Source organism: Prosopis cineraria, unplaced genomic scaffold (genome assembly GCF_029017545.1).
Source record: "Prosopis cineraria cultivar Desert tree isolate PC_DT_omini unplaced genomic scaffold, ASM2901754v1 PC1, whole genome shotgun sequence".
Taxonomy (NCBI): domain Eukaryota; kingdom Viridiplantae; phylum Streptophyta; class Magnoliopsida; order Fabales; family Fabaceae; genus Prosopis; species Prosopis cineraria.
In genome coordinates, this window is record NW_026555332.1 from 47,466,548 (window position 1) to 47,487,914 (window position 21,367).

The window sequence follows — 21,367 nt, forward strand, 5'->3', positions numbered from 1 at the left end:
GACGGTAATTTTTTTTAGTATACCTATCTGGACTATAACATAGTTAATAATATGAAGTACTGAGTCGGTTATATTCAATTATACTTTTATTTTATTATATCATATTCAATTCAAATAATAATTAATGAAGTTGTTTTAAATAAGTCACACGTCATATTTATTTCACTCAAATATACGATTGCAAAGATATACAAATGTTTAGAAAATTAAAGATTCAACCAACTTTTTTTAAAATATATACGAGTTAGTAATGAATCGTATTATGATTGATATGGAGTATTAGTTACATGCATACACGCTCTTCTGATTTCTTTGCTCCCAGTCCGGATTTTTGTTTTGGTTTTCTTTTTCCATTATTAATACTCTCCAGTCCTAAATTATAAGATACTTTTAAAAGAATTTTCCTGTTTCAAAATACAAAATACTTTAAATAGATTAAGGTTTCATTATATGCATCAATTTTAATTTTATCCTTTCTCATTTTATAATTAATTCTTGTTCATTCTCTTTTTAATATATTAAATGATCGATATTTTTGAAAGTTTATATTTTTTTTAAAGATAAAGTTGTTAAGAACATTTAATAAAATTTATTGGTATGTGAGATTTTATCTAAAAGTGTTTATACGGAGGTAGTATAATATTTCTTTCTTTCAAAGTCCACTATGCACCAATATGATCGCCTTTTTATTTTATTCATGCCGAATGAATGAGAATTTTGAAGTCGCGCTTGATTCTGGGTACTCTATTTGTTTTTGGGATAAATAATTAGTTGCCCAAGTTGTCTTGCCAACAAAAACACTGCCATTTTTTTTTTGTCGCGCACATACATGCAGAATTGCAGAGCATAGTTTTCTTCTTCTCCCAGAAAGATATAATTCTTCTTCGAAGAACATCTGTCCAATGCAGTGAGACAACACGCAGCCAAGGATGGAACCAGAAATTAATATGAAAGGAGTGGTAAAATGAGAATTCATAAAAAATTTGGGGGCTGACTTTGTAACGTACTCGAATACACATCATGTACAACCTAGGTCCGTCCCTATTGGACAACCTAGCTCCGTCCCTGAACATAGCATCGTGGTTTTGTGACTCTTCTGTATATATGTGCAAAGGGCATATGAAGCAATTACCTTAAGAACAATATTGCGTTTTATATACAACTACTATTTATTGTTGATAATATTGATATTACAAACATTTACATATCACTTAACCTATTATATATTGGCCCTGAGCAATCACGTTTATGTGAAGGAAATTAGGTTAATTATAAATAAAGAAGAGGCCGATCTCAACTCTAAATATTCCCTTTAATTAATGTGGAACAAGCATTTCCAGGAAGGTTTGTGGGCATTAATTTATCGTGATCACAGCTCTTTCGTAGTTGAATCTCGATCGATCGGCGTGTATATATAGGGCAGAGATGAGACCAAAGTTCGAAAACACACATGAATCTTAACGAAGGCTCAGGGGAGAATTGTTGATGTCTTACTTGCACAATTTTGCTTTCATGGAAAATATTATTCAAATGCTACAAACACACACACACGATTGCTTGAAATTAAAGTTTTATTTGGATAGAGAGAAGCAGGGAAAAGAAAATACTTGGAGGAAGATCATGATTCAGAAAAAAAAATATATGTTTAATTTGCTTGACTTTCCCTCTTAAGCGTTCTCTCTCGTCCTTAGCTATCAAAGTTTTGGACTATATTACTTTTAACTTCATATTTAGGGAAAACAATGAATGCACTAATTATTTAATTGGATCTGTATGTCTCATCTTTTATATAAAAGCTAACAATTGAAAAAAACCAAAAAAAGTGGAGGTATTATAAAAGATATTAGAAATAGGCACATTAAAAATACTTAGTTCAGGTCTACCCATGACTTTGATAATTTCTTTTTTCAATTTAATTCGCCAACTGAACTTGGGTTGCAGGTGGCTGGTTGATTTCAATAGAACTCTGTTTTTAGTTTTTGTATGGTTTTTCATATCCCTGTATTTCCTTTTTTTCTTAAAAAAAAAAAAACCCTTTCTCTCGAAGGTGTGGCTTTCGAAAGCAATAGCTAGGGAATATTTATTAAGAAGAATCACATTTAATTAGGATCTGACAAGAAATTTATTCATAAACAAAAATTAATGACAAGCCTCATTTAAAAGAAATAAGTTTATATTCTGGTATTAACAACAATCAATTTTGTATTATTTTTCATCTGTGAGTAAATTTTTTGCTAGGTTATTGGACGTGATTTTTGCTATTTATTAATGGATTGAACTCTGCACCAATATTGGATTTCTCTTTCTCTAGTAATATACCGACATCGTGCTGCAAGAGATTGCTCCTTGTGCTTAACTGATCAGTTTTGACTCTGTGCCGATTCACTTACATCCATCCACCGTATGGCTTGAGCAGTTGAGCTGACGAGCTCCTTTGCTGCGAAGGAGACGTAATTCCATGATATCTTTTCATCAAATAATTAATGATAACATCCAATAATGTCAAACTTATTGCCAAAATTTTCTATTACACACGGCTAAATAAAGCCCCGGAATGAAGAACAGAGAGGGAAAACGGCAATGATGTTACATATATTTGACATTACAAAGTCAAAACACATCCTGTGCTTTCATATTTTCTACATTATATCTTCACTAATTTTCTCTTAATTAGTCAATTTCCTCGACTCCAGGAAATCCTTTCTCTTGGCCTCTTTCGTGGAAATATACTCAAGAAAACTCCCAAAATCTGTGTCTTTGTAACGCTTCGGATTCATTTCGTCTATGACTTTTGGTGAAGGTCGCACCACGCAGTTGAATGGAAGGCTATGCAGCGAAGCCACCGATCTTCTACTCTTCACACCGTTCACCAAAACCCTATGCAGTACGCTCTTGTATTTCCCATTACTGTATATCTATTCCATTAAAAAAAAAACAAGAAAAAAGAAAAATCCTTGATTAATTTACTGTGAGCTCTTTCTTTTGTATAGGACTTGAAACATAAAACAAACCTCTAAGTGATCTCCAACGTTAACAACGAAGGCATTAGGAATGGGGTCAACGGTGAGCCATTGCTGTTGATGGTGGATCTGCAAGCCCTCGACCTCGTCTTGGAGGAGAAGGGTGAGGAAGCCATAATCAGAGTGAGGAGGCATGCCAAGAGTTAGGTCTGGTTCCGGGCATGGCGGGTAGTAATTGGCCACCATTATCTGGCTCCCATCTTCGAAGTCTTTAAGAATTCCCTTCTTTTCTGTCACCTCTTGGCTGGCCTCCACAATTCCCAAACTCTCTAGGATGGCCTCCATTAGTGTCAGAAACAAGTGTTTGGTTTCTTGTGCGTAGGTAGACGCCACTTCCCTTTATAAAATATTAAAACAGCGCGCATATGGGTAAATAATGACGTATAAAGTAATAAAGCGATGAATAAACAATTACCCAAGACTAAACAAGATTGGACCGTGCTGGTGCTGGATATTTGACAAAAGACAAGCAATTCAATTAATAATTCAGCAATCAGCAATATTAAATGTCAGTAGCAATGAACTAATAGTGTTAGAGATATGTGCTGCTTCATGGAACCACCGATGGACAGGCTGAAAGTTTGAAAAAAGTTTGATACTTTGAAACCCCGGGGTGGGGGGGGAGACTAACCTCAAGTCCGAGGGGGAAGTAGGCCAGTGAGCGAGGAAATCAGGTGAGGGATGGCAGTGCAGCTTCAAGAAGTCCCTCCAGCAGAAGACGGTGTCTTTGGTTTGGCTGAAGCTAGTCCCATATCGAACAGGAGCTGTCATATCTGGGGTCATGTACTTGCATCTCTCCTCAAAACTAAGATTGAAGAACCTCCCAGTCACCTCTATCATCTTCTTTATCACATCTTCCGCGATCCCATGATTCACCAGCTGCATCAAACTTTAATCATCAGACTCTTAACACATGAAGAATATAAGCATATGATGACCATCAAGACATGTCACAGATATTCATGCCATGTAATTAAACACACCAGACCTGGAAGAATCCGTACTGTTGGCAGGCATCGCGCATGGAATTAAGGCCTTGGGGCCTCTTTGGGCCAAGCAAATCACCAAAATCGATGATAGGTAACTGAAGATTCGGATCCTGTGTATTGGTACTGCCGGGTCGTTCAGAGGCAGGTAGTATGTACTTGTTGGGTACCCTGTGAAGCTCATTTTCACAGAGCAGCTTCACACCTTTCAGGAGCTGGCTTTCGGGTGGACTAGTTTGGTCGTCGCGCCTCTCATCAGCTACTAACATTGCAGGAGACATGTTAAATCACCGGCTGCAAGTAAGAGCAAGTACATGTAATTCTTAGGAAGTCTCGTTATATATGCCTTGCATGTATAAACATAATCGCACATGCAAGTTGCACCTAATTAATTGTGAACCACTACAGTCTAAACTTTCTATTTTGAAGTTAAGAGAGTGTGTGCGTGCATGTGGAGGGATGGAGAGAGATCAAAATGTGGTATATGATTGGTGAAGAAGACATGGGAGAACCACCCTACCTGGCTAGCCAGAAAGATCGAGCAATAATAAAAATTAGAGAGTGGGGGAGAAACAGAAAGGGCTAGCTTTGGGAATTGGTACGCGGGGAGGGAAAAGAGGTGAGTGTGCATATATAGGGAAAGGAGGGAGAGGAAAAGAGTGGCAAGTTAGGAAGAAACCAGGAAAAGGTTTCTGAATGGATCCATTCCATGTTACAATACCGTTGACACTTGACGAAGAGTTGAGTCTGACCACGGGGAGGGACACTCCACTTGATTAAGACTCTCCATACCGCCTTCTGCATTGTTTTATATATAATCCACCTTCCCTTCAACTTTAGCGCTTTTGTCTCTTTCTCAAGAGCCTACCCGCCTCTCTATTTCCATGTCATTAATACTGTCCCGGTTACGTCATTATTATTATTATTATATTATTATAATTATTATTAAATTTTCACCTAATTTGTGTTTATCTTACTCAAAAATTATTTGTGTGCTATATGTATATAAACACACTCTTTTCAGTAGTTGTTAGTTTCCACAAATCTGAAAAAATTGTGTGACTTTAATTTCTTCCCTTCACCGAAATTAATGAAAAAATAAATTATATTTAGAAATTAAAAATTTTTCAACAGCTTGATACAATTAATAAGGACACTATTAAAAAGATAAATTAGTTATTACATCTTTATTCTATATTTAAAATCAATGATGACTTCAAAATTTTGCCCCGTAAATAAAATCGAAAAAAGTACGCGAACGTCTCTCTTCGAGCGCGCGCATCTGAATGGGACGTAGAATTTCGCAGCTTGCTTCTTTTGAACGGAATGTATCGACCCCTCTTGTTGGATGTTTCCGGGGCCCGCTCTCTTTAGCAGTTAGCAGCCTTCATTAATTGCCACGTCTCTATTAGTATCAAATTCAAACTTTAATACTATAAAATATCAATTATTAAAGCAAAAGTAATAATAAAATTTTTTAAATTATATAAATGATAATATAATTTTTTAAAACATCATAAATTTATTAAAGTCCCTAAGTATATGTTAAAAAAATTAAAATAAAAAATTATTTTATCTTTATTAGAAATAACAAGCCCCAATAACTTTTACTTAAAAAATAAGAATTTTGGTTTCGCAAATCACAAAAATTAAATAAGAAACCACAACTTATCAATAAAGGTAAATAATATTTTTAATTTAAAATTTATTAATACATAAATTTTTAAAAATTTTAATAAAATTATGATATTTTGAGAGATTATGTTATTATTTATATAATTCAGAGGATTTTATTATGATTTTCTCATTATTATATAGCAACCCGTATTAATATTGATACTAATAGTGCCACTTATTAATTAAACCCTATTTAATACAAAGACTCAAATACTCAATTTTTTTTATCGTTAATAAATATTCACTTATTAGAAGCAATCCTATTTAAAATATGATCAGACATTAAATGTGAGCATCTAACACAAATTTAGGATGGTGTACTAGGGCAAGAATATATATAAAAATAAGAGAGGGCTAGAAGGGCTAAAAAATTCTTCAATGTTTTTTTTACAGCTAAAACACTTGTAAATTATGTCAAATTATGAGGGGGGATAGCCCTCCTCACCCCTCATAGTTTTGTTACTAGTGGGCACTTTTCTTAATAAGACTTGAAATTTTAATTCACAATGTTGTAAAATATTAGCTTGTTTCGTTAAATTAGACACAATCCTCACTGATAAGCAATCAATATATTATTATTGATACATAGCAAAATTTACAGGAAATCACATTATCTATACAAGTGAAAATTTATTACAGCCTGAGTGCAATGCATGGGGTCATCCATTAACTAGTTACTCATAATTTTATCATCTCACCGTCTACACAAACCTGACATTGCATTTTGTTTTTTAAAGATCAACACCTGTTTTGCATATGAGGCTGTCCTCAACTGATTTTTTGCTTGCAGCCAAGCAGAGCCTGTTATTAACGGGTGAGTAATAGTGGATGCCTGTTATTATTTGCTTTAAAAAACTTTCTCTAACACTCGTAGCCATTGCAACTATAATCGATAATATTTTAGTAATGCGTACTCCTAGGAACAAATTAAGACTTTCGACATCATCGAGAGTCCTGATCGAAATAAAGTTTTAAAATTCTGTATTCAATCAAAATAATTTTATATTCTAAAATTAATGTAGGATAAATAAATTAACTTAAGATCTATTTCCTTCCTCTTCCTCTTTATACATATTTATATGAAAATGATTGTTCGAAGCCTTCAACAATAAGAATTATTTACATTTAAATTGTGAATTTAAATGCTCGGGCTCAACTCAACTTAATTAATTTTAAAATAATTAAAAAATAATATTTATGAAGCCTTAACTATTAAGTCAAGATTATTTACACTCTACCCATGACAAGTGACCATAACGAAAAAAGTGCTTCCTAAATTTAAGAAAAATGGTGATTATGGGGCTTGGGCATTAAGCCAAGATCATTTATAAATAGAGGAGCCCTCTCTCAACAAGAATTATCATTAGTATCAACAAACTATCAGTTTCAGACTCCACGTCTGCTACTTTATTTTAATTTTTCTTTTATCATGTAATTTAATTTTTTATTTTTCTATTGTACGACCAACATAACCCACAATCTCTTTCCTTAATTAATGCATCCCTGCATCTACGTTAATTTTTTTCACTTCACATTTTCACATCCGAATGAACTATGACAAGAGAACTCAGGTTTCCCACATTTGACTAGAAGTCAGGTTCTTCCATTTTTTTGAGACCTCACTTCCCTGACATACCTCCTGACATCCCTTTTTATTTTGCCTAACAAGAATATATACAATTCTTGAAATTGATGAATCTACTTTAATTTCTTAAATGTTAATGTTATGAATAGACTCGTAATTTGAAACATTTATTAGATGTACATGCATCTCTAATAACTATGCATAGTTGATATCTAGATTGAGCTCATTAATATGCAAGATGCCGAGATTAAATGATAAACCAGCCTCTTGTTTTATATTTCTCCGGTTTAATATATAAGTCACTTTTAAGAGCATAATCTAGTCCACTTTATAAGTTATTTGTTAATGAATTTATTTTGTTTCAAATTGAAATTCTCAAATTACTCTCAAAAAGTAAGAGAGAGAAAGATAGAAAAAATAATATAATATAATTAACTTATTTTTTGTTTTTTATTTGAGGATTATATTTGAAATTTTATTTACTTTTATTCCTTGTACTTTTATTATATTGGTATTGATGAGGTTGGTAGAAATGACTTATAAATACGACCGGAGGGAGTATATATGTACAGTGTATGTTTTTGTATGGAGATCAATTATCTCAACTTGAACCCTGGCTAAATATAAAGTTTATTATACTTAATAATGCTTGTTAAAGTCAAATATGCTGAAACGATACACCTAGCTAGCTACGTCCTTAAATAAATGTTCACGTATCTTATCCAGTCAAAAGATCATATATTTATACCCAAATTAATCACAGGAATATATACATAAAAATATTTTAGGCGTGTCAAAATGTGGTATAATTTTTATTGAGTGTTGTTAAATAGGTGAGTTCACTTATATTTTATTCTAAGCGGGTCAAAAAATTTAACCTGACTGATTGAGTTGGTTAATCTGAATGTCATAAGTGCGTGTCACCATTTTCTATGAAAAAGATATACAGGTATGTATGTGAGCTGTGGCGGTGCCAAGACTTCCGGCCATGAGATGCTACATTTTTAAAATTAATAATTTAAAAAAAATAATAATTTTTAAAAAAATTGTACCTTCGACTTCATGTTATGAAATCATTAACAATCATTTCATTGTTGATGTTAAAAAAAATGTTTTTTTTAATATAAATCATTAGATAATTATTTATCAATGGCCATATAATTTCACAACCGATTTTTCACAAATTTCATAAAAAAATTTTCTTTTTATCGTTGTTGTGGCAATTGTTAATATCATCACTAATTTTAAAAAAGTATAAAATTTTTTAAAATTTAAATATATTTAAAGTTGGACTAAGGGCTCAAAATATTTAATTCAAGAGGTACAAAGTATTAGGATAATTAATCCTCTTTGTATTTTTTTATGTTCAAGGGGTGCATTTGCCCCCATGATTTATATGTGGCGCCGCCCATGTATGCGAGTGTTTATATTTGATTCGTTAAAAAAAAAGAGTTAATTTGATTCATCAATTTAAATATTTTTAAAAACACGCAAATGAAATTCATCGTGTTCGTGAACTGAAAATACTATCTCAACTTTAGCATTTTGTTATTTTGCCAATTATAGATCGCAAGCATCACACACACACACACACACAACTAAGTCAAATTAAATAAAATAAACCCTATTAGAGTTGGCACTAGGCACTGTACATGCTCTCGAATAATTTTCATATTCCCGTATATTCAAGACTATAACTTTACGCGACTCTATAATATAAATAGAAAGAGTGTATCTAGTTCTTGCCATATATAGAAAATCTAAGTTCCAGTTTTGCCCCACATATATCTGCAATTGTGGGCTCGGCCATGCACTGGCAACGAGTAGCAAAATTATTGACCCGCGTGCGCGCATAATCTCATTTCTTAACTAAACCCTAGCTAGCTGGGATCCAGTTGAAATGAAACCCATGAGCTGATCACATACATTTAACTAATTCATAAAGATTAAAAAACTATTTAAGCTGTTCATTTGTCGTTATTATCGTGTAAAAAATTGTATGTTGTTTTTTTTATTAAAAATACTCTAATTTTAACGAGCGCATTAACGTGGAAGACAAAGAGGATAAGAAAAGTAATGAAACTAATGAGGGCAATGGGAGAAAAAAATATTATAAATGAGGAATATAAAAAAGATTGAGAGCATATATTTAAGATCAAAATGAATTTATCAACAAAGTTGCATATTTAGGACTGAAAGAGTATAAAATCAAAGATAAGAAAGAGTATAATTAACTACTAATTTGGCATGTGGGGGCTCTGTCCCGAGCAGAGATTGAAAATAGCAATGAAAGGCTTATCCATGACCATGCATTACAGCTGTTGTGTTGAGCTTGAAGCTCCTGAACTTTGCAATTGTCGTCTAATTTGCCTCCGAATAAAATAAGCCAAAAAAAAAAAAAAAAAGCAATTGCGTGAAGGCGCGGGTCAATGTAGTTGTTATACATGCGGCTGGAGTCTCATTGGATCGAGAATGAAGCGACGTGTGTGCGTGTGTGCGTGTGTATGTATATTCTAAAGCAGCAGGTGACAAATAAACTAATAAACGACTTTGCAAACACATTGAAGCGAATTAGTCAGAATCTCATTTGTAATTGAATCGTGAGCCACAAGCGTACGACCCTATGGCTAGGTATGCTCTTCATTATATATATATATATATATATATTTGATGTACGCATATATTTAATTTAATGGTGATAGAAAATTCATGGACTTTTGAACGGGGTCGCTAGCTCGCTGACACTGTACTTTCATGGGTCTGTGCTACCATGGCCACTAATGAGACCCTGTACAGGATTCCAAGCTAGCTGGCTATAGCTACCTCTGTATATAGCTACCTCTGTATATATACAATGATTCTTGCTGTAATTTTGTTCTCATTCGTTGCGAAGTCTAGATGTGCTACCCCTTCACTGCTATGTATTGTTAATATTTATTGTATCGATGTCTAAAACCAGTGCTTTAGATTCTATGTCCTGTCTGTCACACTGATACGTCTTCGCTGGTTTTCTCCCAGCCAGTTCATTATAAGTATGCTCTGCCCATTTCCCTTTTTTTAAAAGCCTTAGACTTTGAGTCTCTCACAAAATTGCAAAATATTCGAAATCATCAAGTCTCAAGTTCTTAGAATCTGGGCTGCTTTCAACTGCTGTCATTTTTTTTAATTACAGGCCCACGGCCAGTATCGTGGAAAAAAAAACAAAATTACATTAGATTTGAAAGAAGATAGTTTTTACAGTTTGCACAACAAAGAAGGATCGCAAAATTATGATGGTGAGCATGTCAAGCAGTCCAGTCAGTGAAAATGTTAGTCTCTTTGAAGGAGTGGCCAAGAATAATAGTCCAACCTCACATCATGACGAGACACGTGGTATTCCTTAACATTGTCGAGTAGAGGATGGCTATGGTCATGCTCAACATTGCTCACTGAGAATGACACAGATAGCTTGGCAAGAATTGCTGTAGTTGCTAATTAATATGAGTCATATTTTATTCCAAGATCGGTTTGACTTATTTTCCACTAGTCCTCGTCAACTCTGACCGGTACGCTTTTTGGGCAGTTCTGTAGATGTTCCGGCTAAATATGTGGCTGGTTCCCGGTTTAGTTCTCACTTCTAAGAACACTATTGAAACTCGATTGTTGATTTTGAATCTGCGGCTAAAAAAGATCGGTCTTTCCTGCCGAATATTCCACTTTTTTTTAATGCCCAATTTTCCTTTTACCGTTTTACGTGCGAAACTCCTGATATCCATTTTTTTTTGTACCTTTTTCAAATGAAATGGTTTGACCGATTTATCGAAAATAAAACCCACTAAATAATAATAGATGGCTATTTAAAAAAAAAAAAGAGGGGAGGGGGAGACCATGTACATGTCCGTCCGACGTTGCATGATGGAGTATGTGTTTATTTTTGAAGAATTTTTTAGTTCCCGCCACTAATTTATCTATATAAACATGTAATGTAATATAATTGTTCCGAGAGTTTTCTTCCTCTTTGGGACTGATTCTGAGAGTTGAATTTATACATCTCTGTTACGTCCTGATCTTTATTATTAATTTATTTTGTCTGTATAAAAAATAGCACATCCCTATCTCTGCGTCGTTACTTGTTAGTGAATTACGTTCAAGATTCATACTTCATAGACATGATTTTAGAAGTTGAAAATGTGCGTGCTTGCATATATAATATCCATATTTTGAGAAGAGTGGGTGGATATTCATTATCGGGCACGCAATATAAGCAATATAATATACACTTGGCAATTGTACAGTTGAGCGTGTATATCCTTCGCTCAATTCAAATTTTAACAGTAAGATATAACTTTTTGTGGTTCTAAAAGTAAAATGGGGTGAATCTTATAGCTGTTTACAATAATAATATAATATTTTTTTCATTATTTTTTCCAGCAATATTTCTGTCTTGAAAGAAAGGACAAAATTTTATTTTGCGATCACTTTTTTCATAGGTATGTTCTGTTTCAGCCATTAAACACTGTGTGTGTGTATTTGAGTATCTATACTACTCTTATCTTTAATAAAATAATTTGTTGATTATACATGTAACTAATGCATATACATGAGTGGTGCATGTTTATATTGCATATCTCTGATTTAAAATCAGAAAAATTGTTTACACCATACTCCCTCAATTTAAAAATTTTAGTTTTTACGATCTTTTATCAGGTTTTAAAATATAACAAATTTTGATGTTTTCCAAGAGTAATTAATGAGATTATTAAAAAAACATCATTAATGAATATTTAAAATTACTGAGAATTTTCTATTTATTTTAATTAAATTATATTATTAAATATGGGTAAGCATAAAAATAAAAAAAATTAATAATATTATCTATTATTCTTAAGAGATACAAAATTAATTAAAAATGTCTTATACGTTTTTTTATTGCATAAAGGTGTCTTTCCATTGAAAATATTATTGTTCAAGGCACATACTGATACCAAACATTAGCACGTCTTTTAATAAGAATTTGAATATCGATTTGTCGTGTGAGGAACTAACAATCAATCAATCAATCATTAACTCATATATACAAATTTGGTGGATTAAACCTAATTAGTTAGAAAAAAGATTGACTTTGATTGGTTAATGATGTTAGGCTGATGTTAATATCATTCTCTCTTTGGTTGGTTTTATTGAAAATTTCTCTTGATCAGTAAATTTTAAATTTTTACAAACTTATCTATCACGAGAGCTTTAACATGTGTAGTTTTCATGTTCTCAAGTCCCAATAGAGAGTGAGATTCTGTTCCCAATATTCTTCGCGTCCTTTGACACATAAAGATAAACCAAAGGAGCAAGGAAGCGATACTGTGCCAGATTGTATTTGAGTTCATCATTTCCAGACTTCATTTTTAGATTGCTCTTCATTCGACTAGCAAAATCTTCATCTCCCATCAGTGATCAATGAGTTTGAATATTTTCTTTCACCATGTCTACTAAAACCTACTACTTTTTTCAACATTCAATTTCTCCACCTTCCTCTTACTGCGTTTCCTATGGGTTTTGCCTCAATTTCAAAACCCATTCAATCAATTGCAGGGATTTAAATTATAACAAATCCATTGATGAAGAATGATCTCAATGATGGCTAATATGAATTTTGACTATTCAATGTTGTATTGATTCGATGGTGCTCAATAACTCAATGTTGTATTGAGTTAGTGATACTTGATTCAGAAATCTCTCTTTTCATTTTTTTTAATATTTGTATTCTTTTATTTGTCTCTATGGTAATGAATATTTTCCCCCATACAGCCTTCCATCCTTAGTTCATTCATTTTGCATCAAAGATTGTCCTAAGGTTCGTCATCACAACTAAAAATATTTGTGATTTCTTTTATTAAGTTGTTGGTGTTTGGTTTATTATTTTCAAGCAATGGTGCAAGAGCTTTAAAGTTGAAAGAATATTTGAGGATGTCTTAGGAGTCTTTTGGTTTTTATTTATTTGTATAGATTGTTGAAGGTTTAAAAATTAACGTGTCGAGACTCATGAATTGTTTCCCAGAGTAGAATTTGCAAGATGACTTGTTAAATAAATGCAATATGATTTATTTAATAAGGTGTATCGCTTTAAAATAAAAATAAAATAATTTGTTTATTGCGGATATTTTTAAAAAAATACATTAATTACATTTTAAAATATCAAAAACACCTTATATTAAAAACAAATTAAATCCGAGTAACGCACTAAATCCAATCTGGTTTTTATTAAACACGGCCCAAGTAAAATGCCTCGTAAATTTAAAAAGAGAGAGTATGTCTCGCAATGGTAATTATATCCAACATACACACATATTACACAGATGCTTGCACCCTGCAGACACGCACAACGAGCGGTGTGAGCGTGTGTGAGAGCGAATGCACGTGCGATTGTGTGTGTGTGGTGTGAATGCATGTGCAGATGTGTGGGCATGCGTGAGGAGTGACTAGGGCTGCGTAAACAATCTTGAACCCCGTTCGCCCGGTCCAACCCAACAAAACCCGGTTCAATCCAATAAAAAAAGCCCCCCAAAAAAGATCAGACTAATCGGGTCAGATTGAATCATTGGGCCAGGGCAGGTTCAAGACTAATGTTTGAGACTACTTGATTTGGTCCGGTTCAGGTGATTAAATTTTTAAAATATAATTAATGTATTACTAAATACTTATATTTTCTTTAACAAAGCTAAAAAATAATGTACTCAAACACTCTACCTAAATCCCTAATCACTCCAGACTTAGCTTCTCTTCATTTTTGTCTCTCTCCTTTCTCTTCATTTTTCATCTCAACTGTTGAATTTATTTTAGAACGGTTGAGATTTAATATTTTATAAAATTATTATTATATTTATTTTTTATAAAATTTTAATTTTTAATAATAATTTTATAAAATATCAAATCTTAACAGTTTAAAATGAATCTAACAGTTGAGATAGAAGTTGAGATAGAAAGTGATAGAAAGTGGAAAATGAAAAACATGGAGCCAAGTCCACTCACTCAAGTCTTCCTTTCTTCACTTCCCTAGGCGCTCCCTCGGCTTCCTTATTCAAGTCCTTATGTGCGCCGCTCTCGTCTCATCTTCAAGCTTTAGGTGTTCGGCGACGGCTACACTCTATCATCATTCAAGCTTTGGACGCTGCCTCTCTCCACTTTATAGTTTAGCATCGATGCATTGTTGCTAACCTCCGGTATTGCTACACTCCATCGGCCATTCCCAGATTTCTTCCCCTCCTCTATTGCATCTCTGCTTACCGTTAGTATTTGACGGCTGCAGCTTTGGCTTTGTTCTCCTCTCCCCAGATCTGCATCTTCTCAAAATTTTATCTTTATTTATGTGGTGGATTTGATTTTTTTTATCTTTCTCCCACTCTAGGGTAGAACTTCTCATTATTTTATTTTTCATTTAATTTATGGTTCTGATTTGATTTGTGGATGAGAAGGTCTTGTTTTCTTTTAGTTATGGGTCCTATCGATCTGTTATGAATATTGGATTTCAATTGAAACGAGAGAGGAGGAAGAATGAAGAAGGATAGAGTGAAAATGTTGGTGGTGATAGGTTACATAGTGGTAGAAGAGTTGGGAGGAGTTGCAGGGAAAAAAAAAAAAAAAAATGCAAGCCTGGTAGATTGGTCTAATAGTCCGGTAGATGAAGTCTAGCCTGGCCTTGATCTCGGATTTAACTAGACTAGATCAGACTTCACGTTAGAAAATCTAACCCGAGGTGCTTTTAGGCCAGACTTTGAGTTGATGTTTAACTCTGTCTAACCCTGTCTTTGTGCAGCCTTTTATTGAGGACACTGGGCAACGTGCGTGTGTAGATAATTAGGTAAATAGTTAGGAAATTTTTTTAAAAAAGATATGACTACAAATTAAATTGTCAAGAAGGACTTGTAAATGTTTTAAAAATGAGGTCCTTTACTATCAATAATTGGAAGGTTACATGATATAAATGCCTTAAATAGTGCATAAAAAATGAACAAGGTCTTTCCTTGTTAACATGTTGCATGAATCATTCTTCGTCAAAAATTAAATATTAATATGTAACACAATGTTATTTGATATTGATATGTCAAATAAGATTCTTTTGTGCAATTTATTGAGCCTTGAAGCATGAGATCTTTTGGTATTAATATGTCACATGCTAAGTTTCTTTCATGATATGCAAATCATCTTCAATGAGGCATACATAACATTTCTTTCATAATATGCAATTAATCTTTAAAGAAATGTAATTTTCTTTCATATATTTTTAGCATTGCTCATACAGATTCAAATATTCTTTGTTAATTTTGCTTATGGATATGCTTTTTAAAGTATATGCAATCTTCCTTCCACAATATACGACTGATTTTTAATAAAATATAATTTTTTTATACATTCGAATATTTTTTTGGTAATTTTTCTCGTGGATGCTTTTGAAAGTGCATGCAACATTTCTTTTATGGTATGTAATTGATTTTTAATAAAATACAATTTTCTTCTATATGTATATGAATATCACTTTTATAAATTTGAATATTCCTTGTTAATCTCTCTTATAGATACCTTTAAAAACATATGTAATCTTTATTTCGGGATATGCACTCGATCTTTAATTAAATACAATTTTTTTCATCTATTTGAATATTACTTATGTATATTCAAATATTTTTCACAGATACCTTTGAAAGCATATACAATTTTTCTTCCATCTTCAATGAAATATAATTTTCTTTTATATATTTAAATATTACTTATGCATATTCTAAAAAAATTAGTTTCAGTGTCAATTTTTTATATGAAATACACCTTATTTTTTAACATGGTTTTTGCATATTTTGAAAAAAAATTCTTGGTATCAAAATTTTGTATAGAATACACCTTATATTTGAATATTTTTCATATTATAAAAAAAATTATAAAAAAAATCCTTGTATTAAAATTTTACATGAAATGTATCTTATATCCAAATATGCTTTTTGCATGTTCTAAAAAGTATATCATTTTAAAAAAAAAAAAACTAACAGATACTCTTAAAATGAAAATGAAACTTAAAAAAAATTATTTTTTTCAAGAAAACACTCATGATTACTATTGTTACGTGTAAAGTTCAACTACATCAACTTGAAGCATGGAAAAGAATAATTAAACAATAACAAATCCATTTACCATTGAACAAATATCATGTTCTTACATTGTTTTTTTTTTTTGTGAAAATAAATTCATTAATCAAAACTGCATAGGATTACAAGGAAAAGAGATAAATAATATACGTTCGAATTCTACAGGTATTGTAAGTTCTAATTGTACGATCTACAATAGCCCTAACTTATGCTAAGATATTATCAGTTGTATGGGTTTCACGGATCCAAGGGACAACATTCTTTCCATTGAAATCCATATACACGCCTTTGCGAAGTATTTTTCTCCAAACAGTTGCAGCAAGGTCATGTTCCTGCGGTGTCTTTTATCCGATTGTCATCAGCTTCGTTTAAGATATAACTATATGCTGAAATAAGCGCCACTTCCATTGCCCATTATCACCAATATAATCATGGAGAGTCAGTGAGATCAGGTTCAGGAATATCAGCAAATAATGATAGATTTTTCAAGGGGCCTGAGTATTAGCCCTCAGTAATGAGAATTAAGCAAGTATGTTGCCTAGCAGTGAGAATTAATGAAGCAAACCATATAGCAAGATAATGACAAAAATAATAATTTAATTAAAAACTTTCTAATTAACTCCCGGGCTTTATTAATATACACTTAAAATTTCTCGATGTTGCAGAAAATTCAAGTGATCCCTTTGAGTTTAATATCTACTCGAAACCTTAATTTGCAAACAACACCCTAGTGGATAACTGCCCTATTCCTCCTATTCTTCAGTAGGTCATCTTAGACTTATTACTCACACCAAACAGCTGATAGGTGTGTGAGCTTGTAGTTGAAACGCTTTGAGAATTCACAACCCTTGGAATTCCTGCAATATTTAACAATAAAGATACTTAATGTGAAGATGCCTTTGATGGGGGAAATTCATAGAGGAAAATATCCAAATTTGAGATAGCTATACATCCAACAAAAGTTGCAAGAACAACATAATAAATCTCGGCAGAAACTCTCATCGTGAAATGAAGGAGAGTTGAAGCCTAGGTAGAGAGTGGTGCGAGAATATGAAGGACACAAGCGAAGTGAATGGTGCTGAAATCGAAGCATATTGGAGCAGAGGAAAAGACCCATCACTTTGGATCAAGAGCTCAAACATCAAAGGGCCTCACCAATCTCGTTGCTAAGAATCGAATAGGGTAGAAGCAAGCCTGGGTCTAGGAAGAAGGCTTCTGATAGAAGAGGACCATTGGATTAAGGAGTCGAAAAATCCTTAAGGCTCGAACCTTTTGTACTTCCTCATCCACTGTCTTCAAAATCAATATCTCACCTTACCCTAATTTGTCGCCATCACCATCGGAATCATGACCACCCATCATCGCCATCAGAAACACGAAGTTGCGGTAGAATGATGCTAGAAATCACATGGAGCGAGGGAGGGAGAGGATTTGGCTAACAGCATTTAAATTTTTTTTTTAATTAACTGACACTACACTGCAGAACCAAGGTACCTCCTCAGATTCCAAGTCCTTATGGGCAATAAATATATTGGTCAATTCTTTTTGAACAATTTTCCCAAATAATTAATCTGGTTGAATTTAAATACCTTTTTTTAAAAAAAAATTCAAATATTTTTCATTCACTGACACTACACTGCAGAACCAAGGTACCTCCTCAGATTCCAAGTCCTTATGGGCAATAAATATATTGGTCAATTCTTTTTGAACAATTTTCCCAAATAATTAATCTGGTTGAATTTAAATACCTTTTTTTAAAAAAATTCAAATATATATATATATATATATTTGTTGAGTTTAAATATTTTATTGAATAAAAATTTTGGTGTGTTAGATTTCATGCATTTACTAGGATTAATAGGATATCACAAAACAGAAACACTAAATAAAAATAGTTATAGATTTATTATTTATGAGCTAATATACTCCTTGCGGGGAGGAGTGTCGAGAGAGCAACAACTCAACTAGCCCCTTCTTTCTTTATTCTGGTGACCTTTTTTTTATTTTTGGGGGGGGGGGGGGGGGAGGTAAAGATAAGGATTGTCAATTTGTTAAGTTGAATCAGTGTAGCCCAACCTCATCTCAACACTTGGAATTACTGCACGTAACGGACGTCATGGACTGAAATACTTGACCCATTTGTTTACTATTTTCAGCAGAGGGCCTGAAAAGCCTATAAAAACCCAATGGCGAGGAACTAAGCATAGACTTTTTTGGAAAAAAAAGAAGACAATCTCATTTAAGATGTAAAAAAATATCAAGCTAAAATAAAGTATTTAATAATAAAAAATCTTCATAATTCAACTTAAATTTAAACTATGAAACATATCCTCCTTGAACCAGCACCTAGTAATGCGCCAAGAAAAATGGACAGGAAAATCCTTATGCAAGACAATGCGAGAAAAGCAGATTCAGTGCATGTCTTCAATTTCGGCAATACCACCTTTCATCGGCTTTCCTTTACCTTGGTTAAGACTAATTAATCAAAAGTAGTTTAACTTGCAACTTAAAAGTTTGCAATACGTACGCTCTAGTTAAATCAAATAATTGCTAGATAGTTAGTTGAACCTGCAAATTCATTTGACAAGCATGGAAACTTCAACTGTGTGGCATTAACAAATTTAAAAATACAAAGTTCAAAGTTTTGCTTTCTTCAACTCTCTCTTTCTGAGTAAACTCTCTTTCCAATGATATCTATCACATTTCTGTAATTCAGATATCACATGGCGTTATATATATACATGTTGGGAAACGGGAACGAGGAACTCTGATCTATTTATTCGGCTTTCTGGAGAGACGAGATAGAATCCAATAGACGTATCCAGCGGAGAAGAAGCTTATAAACCAAGCATTGTTGTACATTAATGCAAAAGCTTCAGGAATGTCAGAAGTTAGAACTCCAACTCTCTGCAAGAAACCAGGGATTACTGGCAAAATACCAATAGCCAGAGCCACCATCGCCAATAAATTAAAGCCCCCTGTGTAATAGTAAGCTCCATCAGGACTACGGGAGTACAGATCTGTGATGCTCAAATTGGTCGACTGTACAAGATAGTAATCGACCAAAAGAATCCCCCCAATAGGACCTACGAACGCAGAATAGCCGAGCAGCCACGTATACACAAAGCTCTCACTAGACTTGAGAAGCCTCCAAGGCTGAAAAGCAATCCCTAGCAACGCAGTGACTAGAGCTCCTCTTCTGAAAGTGAACCGCGAAGGGCTCAGATTCACAAGCGCATTCGCAGGTGCCACGACATTGGCAGCGATGTTAGTGGTGATAGTGGCAAGACTTATTCCTATAATGGCTAGAATAATCGTCGTGAAGCCACCAATCTGGCCGAGTAGTTGAATTGGGCTAGAAATGACCTGCCCAAATATCACCTTCGTCGATGAGGTCACCGCGAGGCCGACGAACGTGAATGCCCCCATGAAGATGGGAAGCCCAATCTGGCCAACGACTTGATCAGTCTGGCTCTTAGCATAGCGAGTAAAATCAGGGATGTTCAGGGCCACCGTAGCCCAGAAGCTTATGTTGGCAGTTAGAGAAGGGAAGAACAAGGACCAAAACTCTGATTTGGAGAGCCTAGAGGACAAGGAAAGCATGTGACCAAACCCACCTGCTTTAACGCCAGACCACATGAGAAGACAGGAAGTGAGTAGAATGAGTATTGGAGCAGAGTACTTCTCCAGCTCTCGAATCCCATCAATTCCTCTCCACACGAAGGCCAATTGTGCCGCCCAGAAGGTCAAAAAACAGGCAAATTCAAGGGGGGAAGTACCGAGCCAAGGAAGATAGTGAGAGAATCGAGTTTGTTTGATTGAGTTTGGCAGGAGAAGGAAGATAGCCTCTCCACCGATCCAAGACTCAATCCCATACCAACCACACCCAACGAGGGCTCGTATAAGAGTGGGAATATGAGCACCGTGGATTCCAAAAGAGGATCTCGCAAGAACCGGGAAGGATATGCCGTAGCGAGTACCGGGATGACCGGTGAGCACCAGAGGGACCAAAAGGATGGCGTTGGCCGCGACCACCGTGGCTATGCCCTGCCACCATGACATGCCGAGGTCGACGAGGCTGCCGGCGAGGTAATAGGAGGGTACACCCACCACCAGACCCACCCAGAGAGTGGCCAATTCCAAGCCAGAGAAAGTGCGCTGGCTGGGAGTGGTAGGCTTGAGGTCGTCGTTGGTGAGGGAAGGGTCGGGTTGGAACGGGAGGAGGCTACCGGAATTGGAGCATCTCATGGTGGGTAAATGGGAGGAATGGCGGGGGTTGGTGGGTTTTGCGGCGGTGAAGGGGGAAACATGAGTGGGAAAGCAAGAGGGCTTTTGGATTTTGGAGATTGGAAAGGGAAGATGAGGACGGAGGGAGAGACACCTGGAGACCATGTCTTGGTTTAGAGGTCTCGTCACAGTTTTGGTTTGAGTGGAATCTGATGGAGTTTAACGCAGAGGGGGACTGGGTGGTTACGGTCCTGCAACGTCAATCTCAGTTCATGTGAACATGAATAATTGGCAATGATTTTTTATTCATTGAAAAAGAAAAAAAAATTATGGATCTGTTTGAATTTCTTTTGTTTTATATTTAAAAAATAAAATTTTATTTTTAAAAAATTAAAAATTATTTAAATAAAATATTTTATAAAAAAATACATGTCGAAAGTATATTTAAATAGTAATTGAAAGTAAATTTTTAAAATGTAACTATTTAAATTTTTAAAAAGTAAATTTAAAAAGTAAAATGTTATTTAATCATACTTTTTAAATTTGATCTCTTATCATTTTATTTAAAAAATAGTTCATTCATTAAAAATATAATTATTATTTTAATAATAATAATTAAATATTAATTTTTTTAGTATTATAAATTGAATAATTAATTATGTTAATTTTTAACATTAATTTATAATAAAAATTACAAATCTTTATCATATTTTTAAAAATTATAAATTTAAAAAATATAAATAATTTGACTTTAAATTTTTAACA

General features: G+C 33.7%; 2 protein-coding genes across 2 annotated transcripts; both read right to left on the reverse strand.

Annotated features, from left to right (window-relative positions):
* Window positions 1–2,484: 2,484 nt before the first annotated feature.
* LOC129290642 (probable 2-oxoglutarate-dependent dioxygenase SLC1) lies at window positions 2,485–4,723 on the reverse strand. The gene is made up of 5 exons (XM_054927470.1): window positions 4,527–4,723; window positions 4,009–4,300; window positions 3,652–3,899; window positions 3,012–3,357; window positions 2,485–2,915 (listed from the first exon to the last, which is right to left on the reverse strand). Exons 2-5 carry the CDS (start codon window positions 4,285–4,287, stop codon window positions 2,667–2,669), a joined length of 1,122 nt encoding a protein of 373 aa, XP_054783445.1. The 5' UTR covers window positions 4,288–4,300; window positions 4,527–4,723; the 3' UTR covers window positions 2,485–2,666.
* A 14,246-nt stretch (window positions 4,724–18,969) lies between these two features.
* On the reverse strand, window positions 18,970–20,799 carry LOC129320919 (purine-uracil permease NCS1). Its single transcript, XM_054966602.1, has one exon. The coding sequence runs from the start codon at window positions 20,765–20,767 to the stop codon at window positions 19,148–19,150; it is 1,620 nt and encodes a 539-aa protein (XP_054822577.1). The 5' UTR covers window positions 20,768–20,799; the 3' UTR covers window positions 18,970–19,147.
* Between the last annotated feature and the right edge of the window lie 568 nt (window positions 20,800–21,367).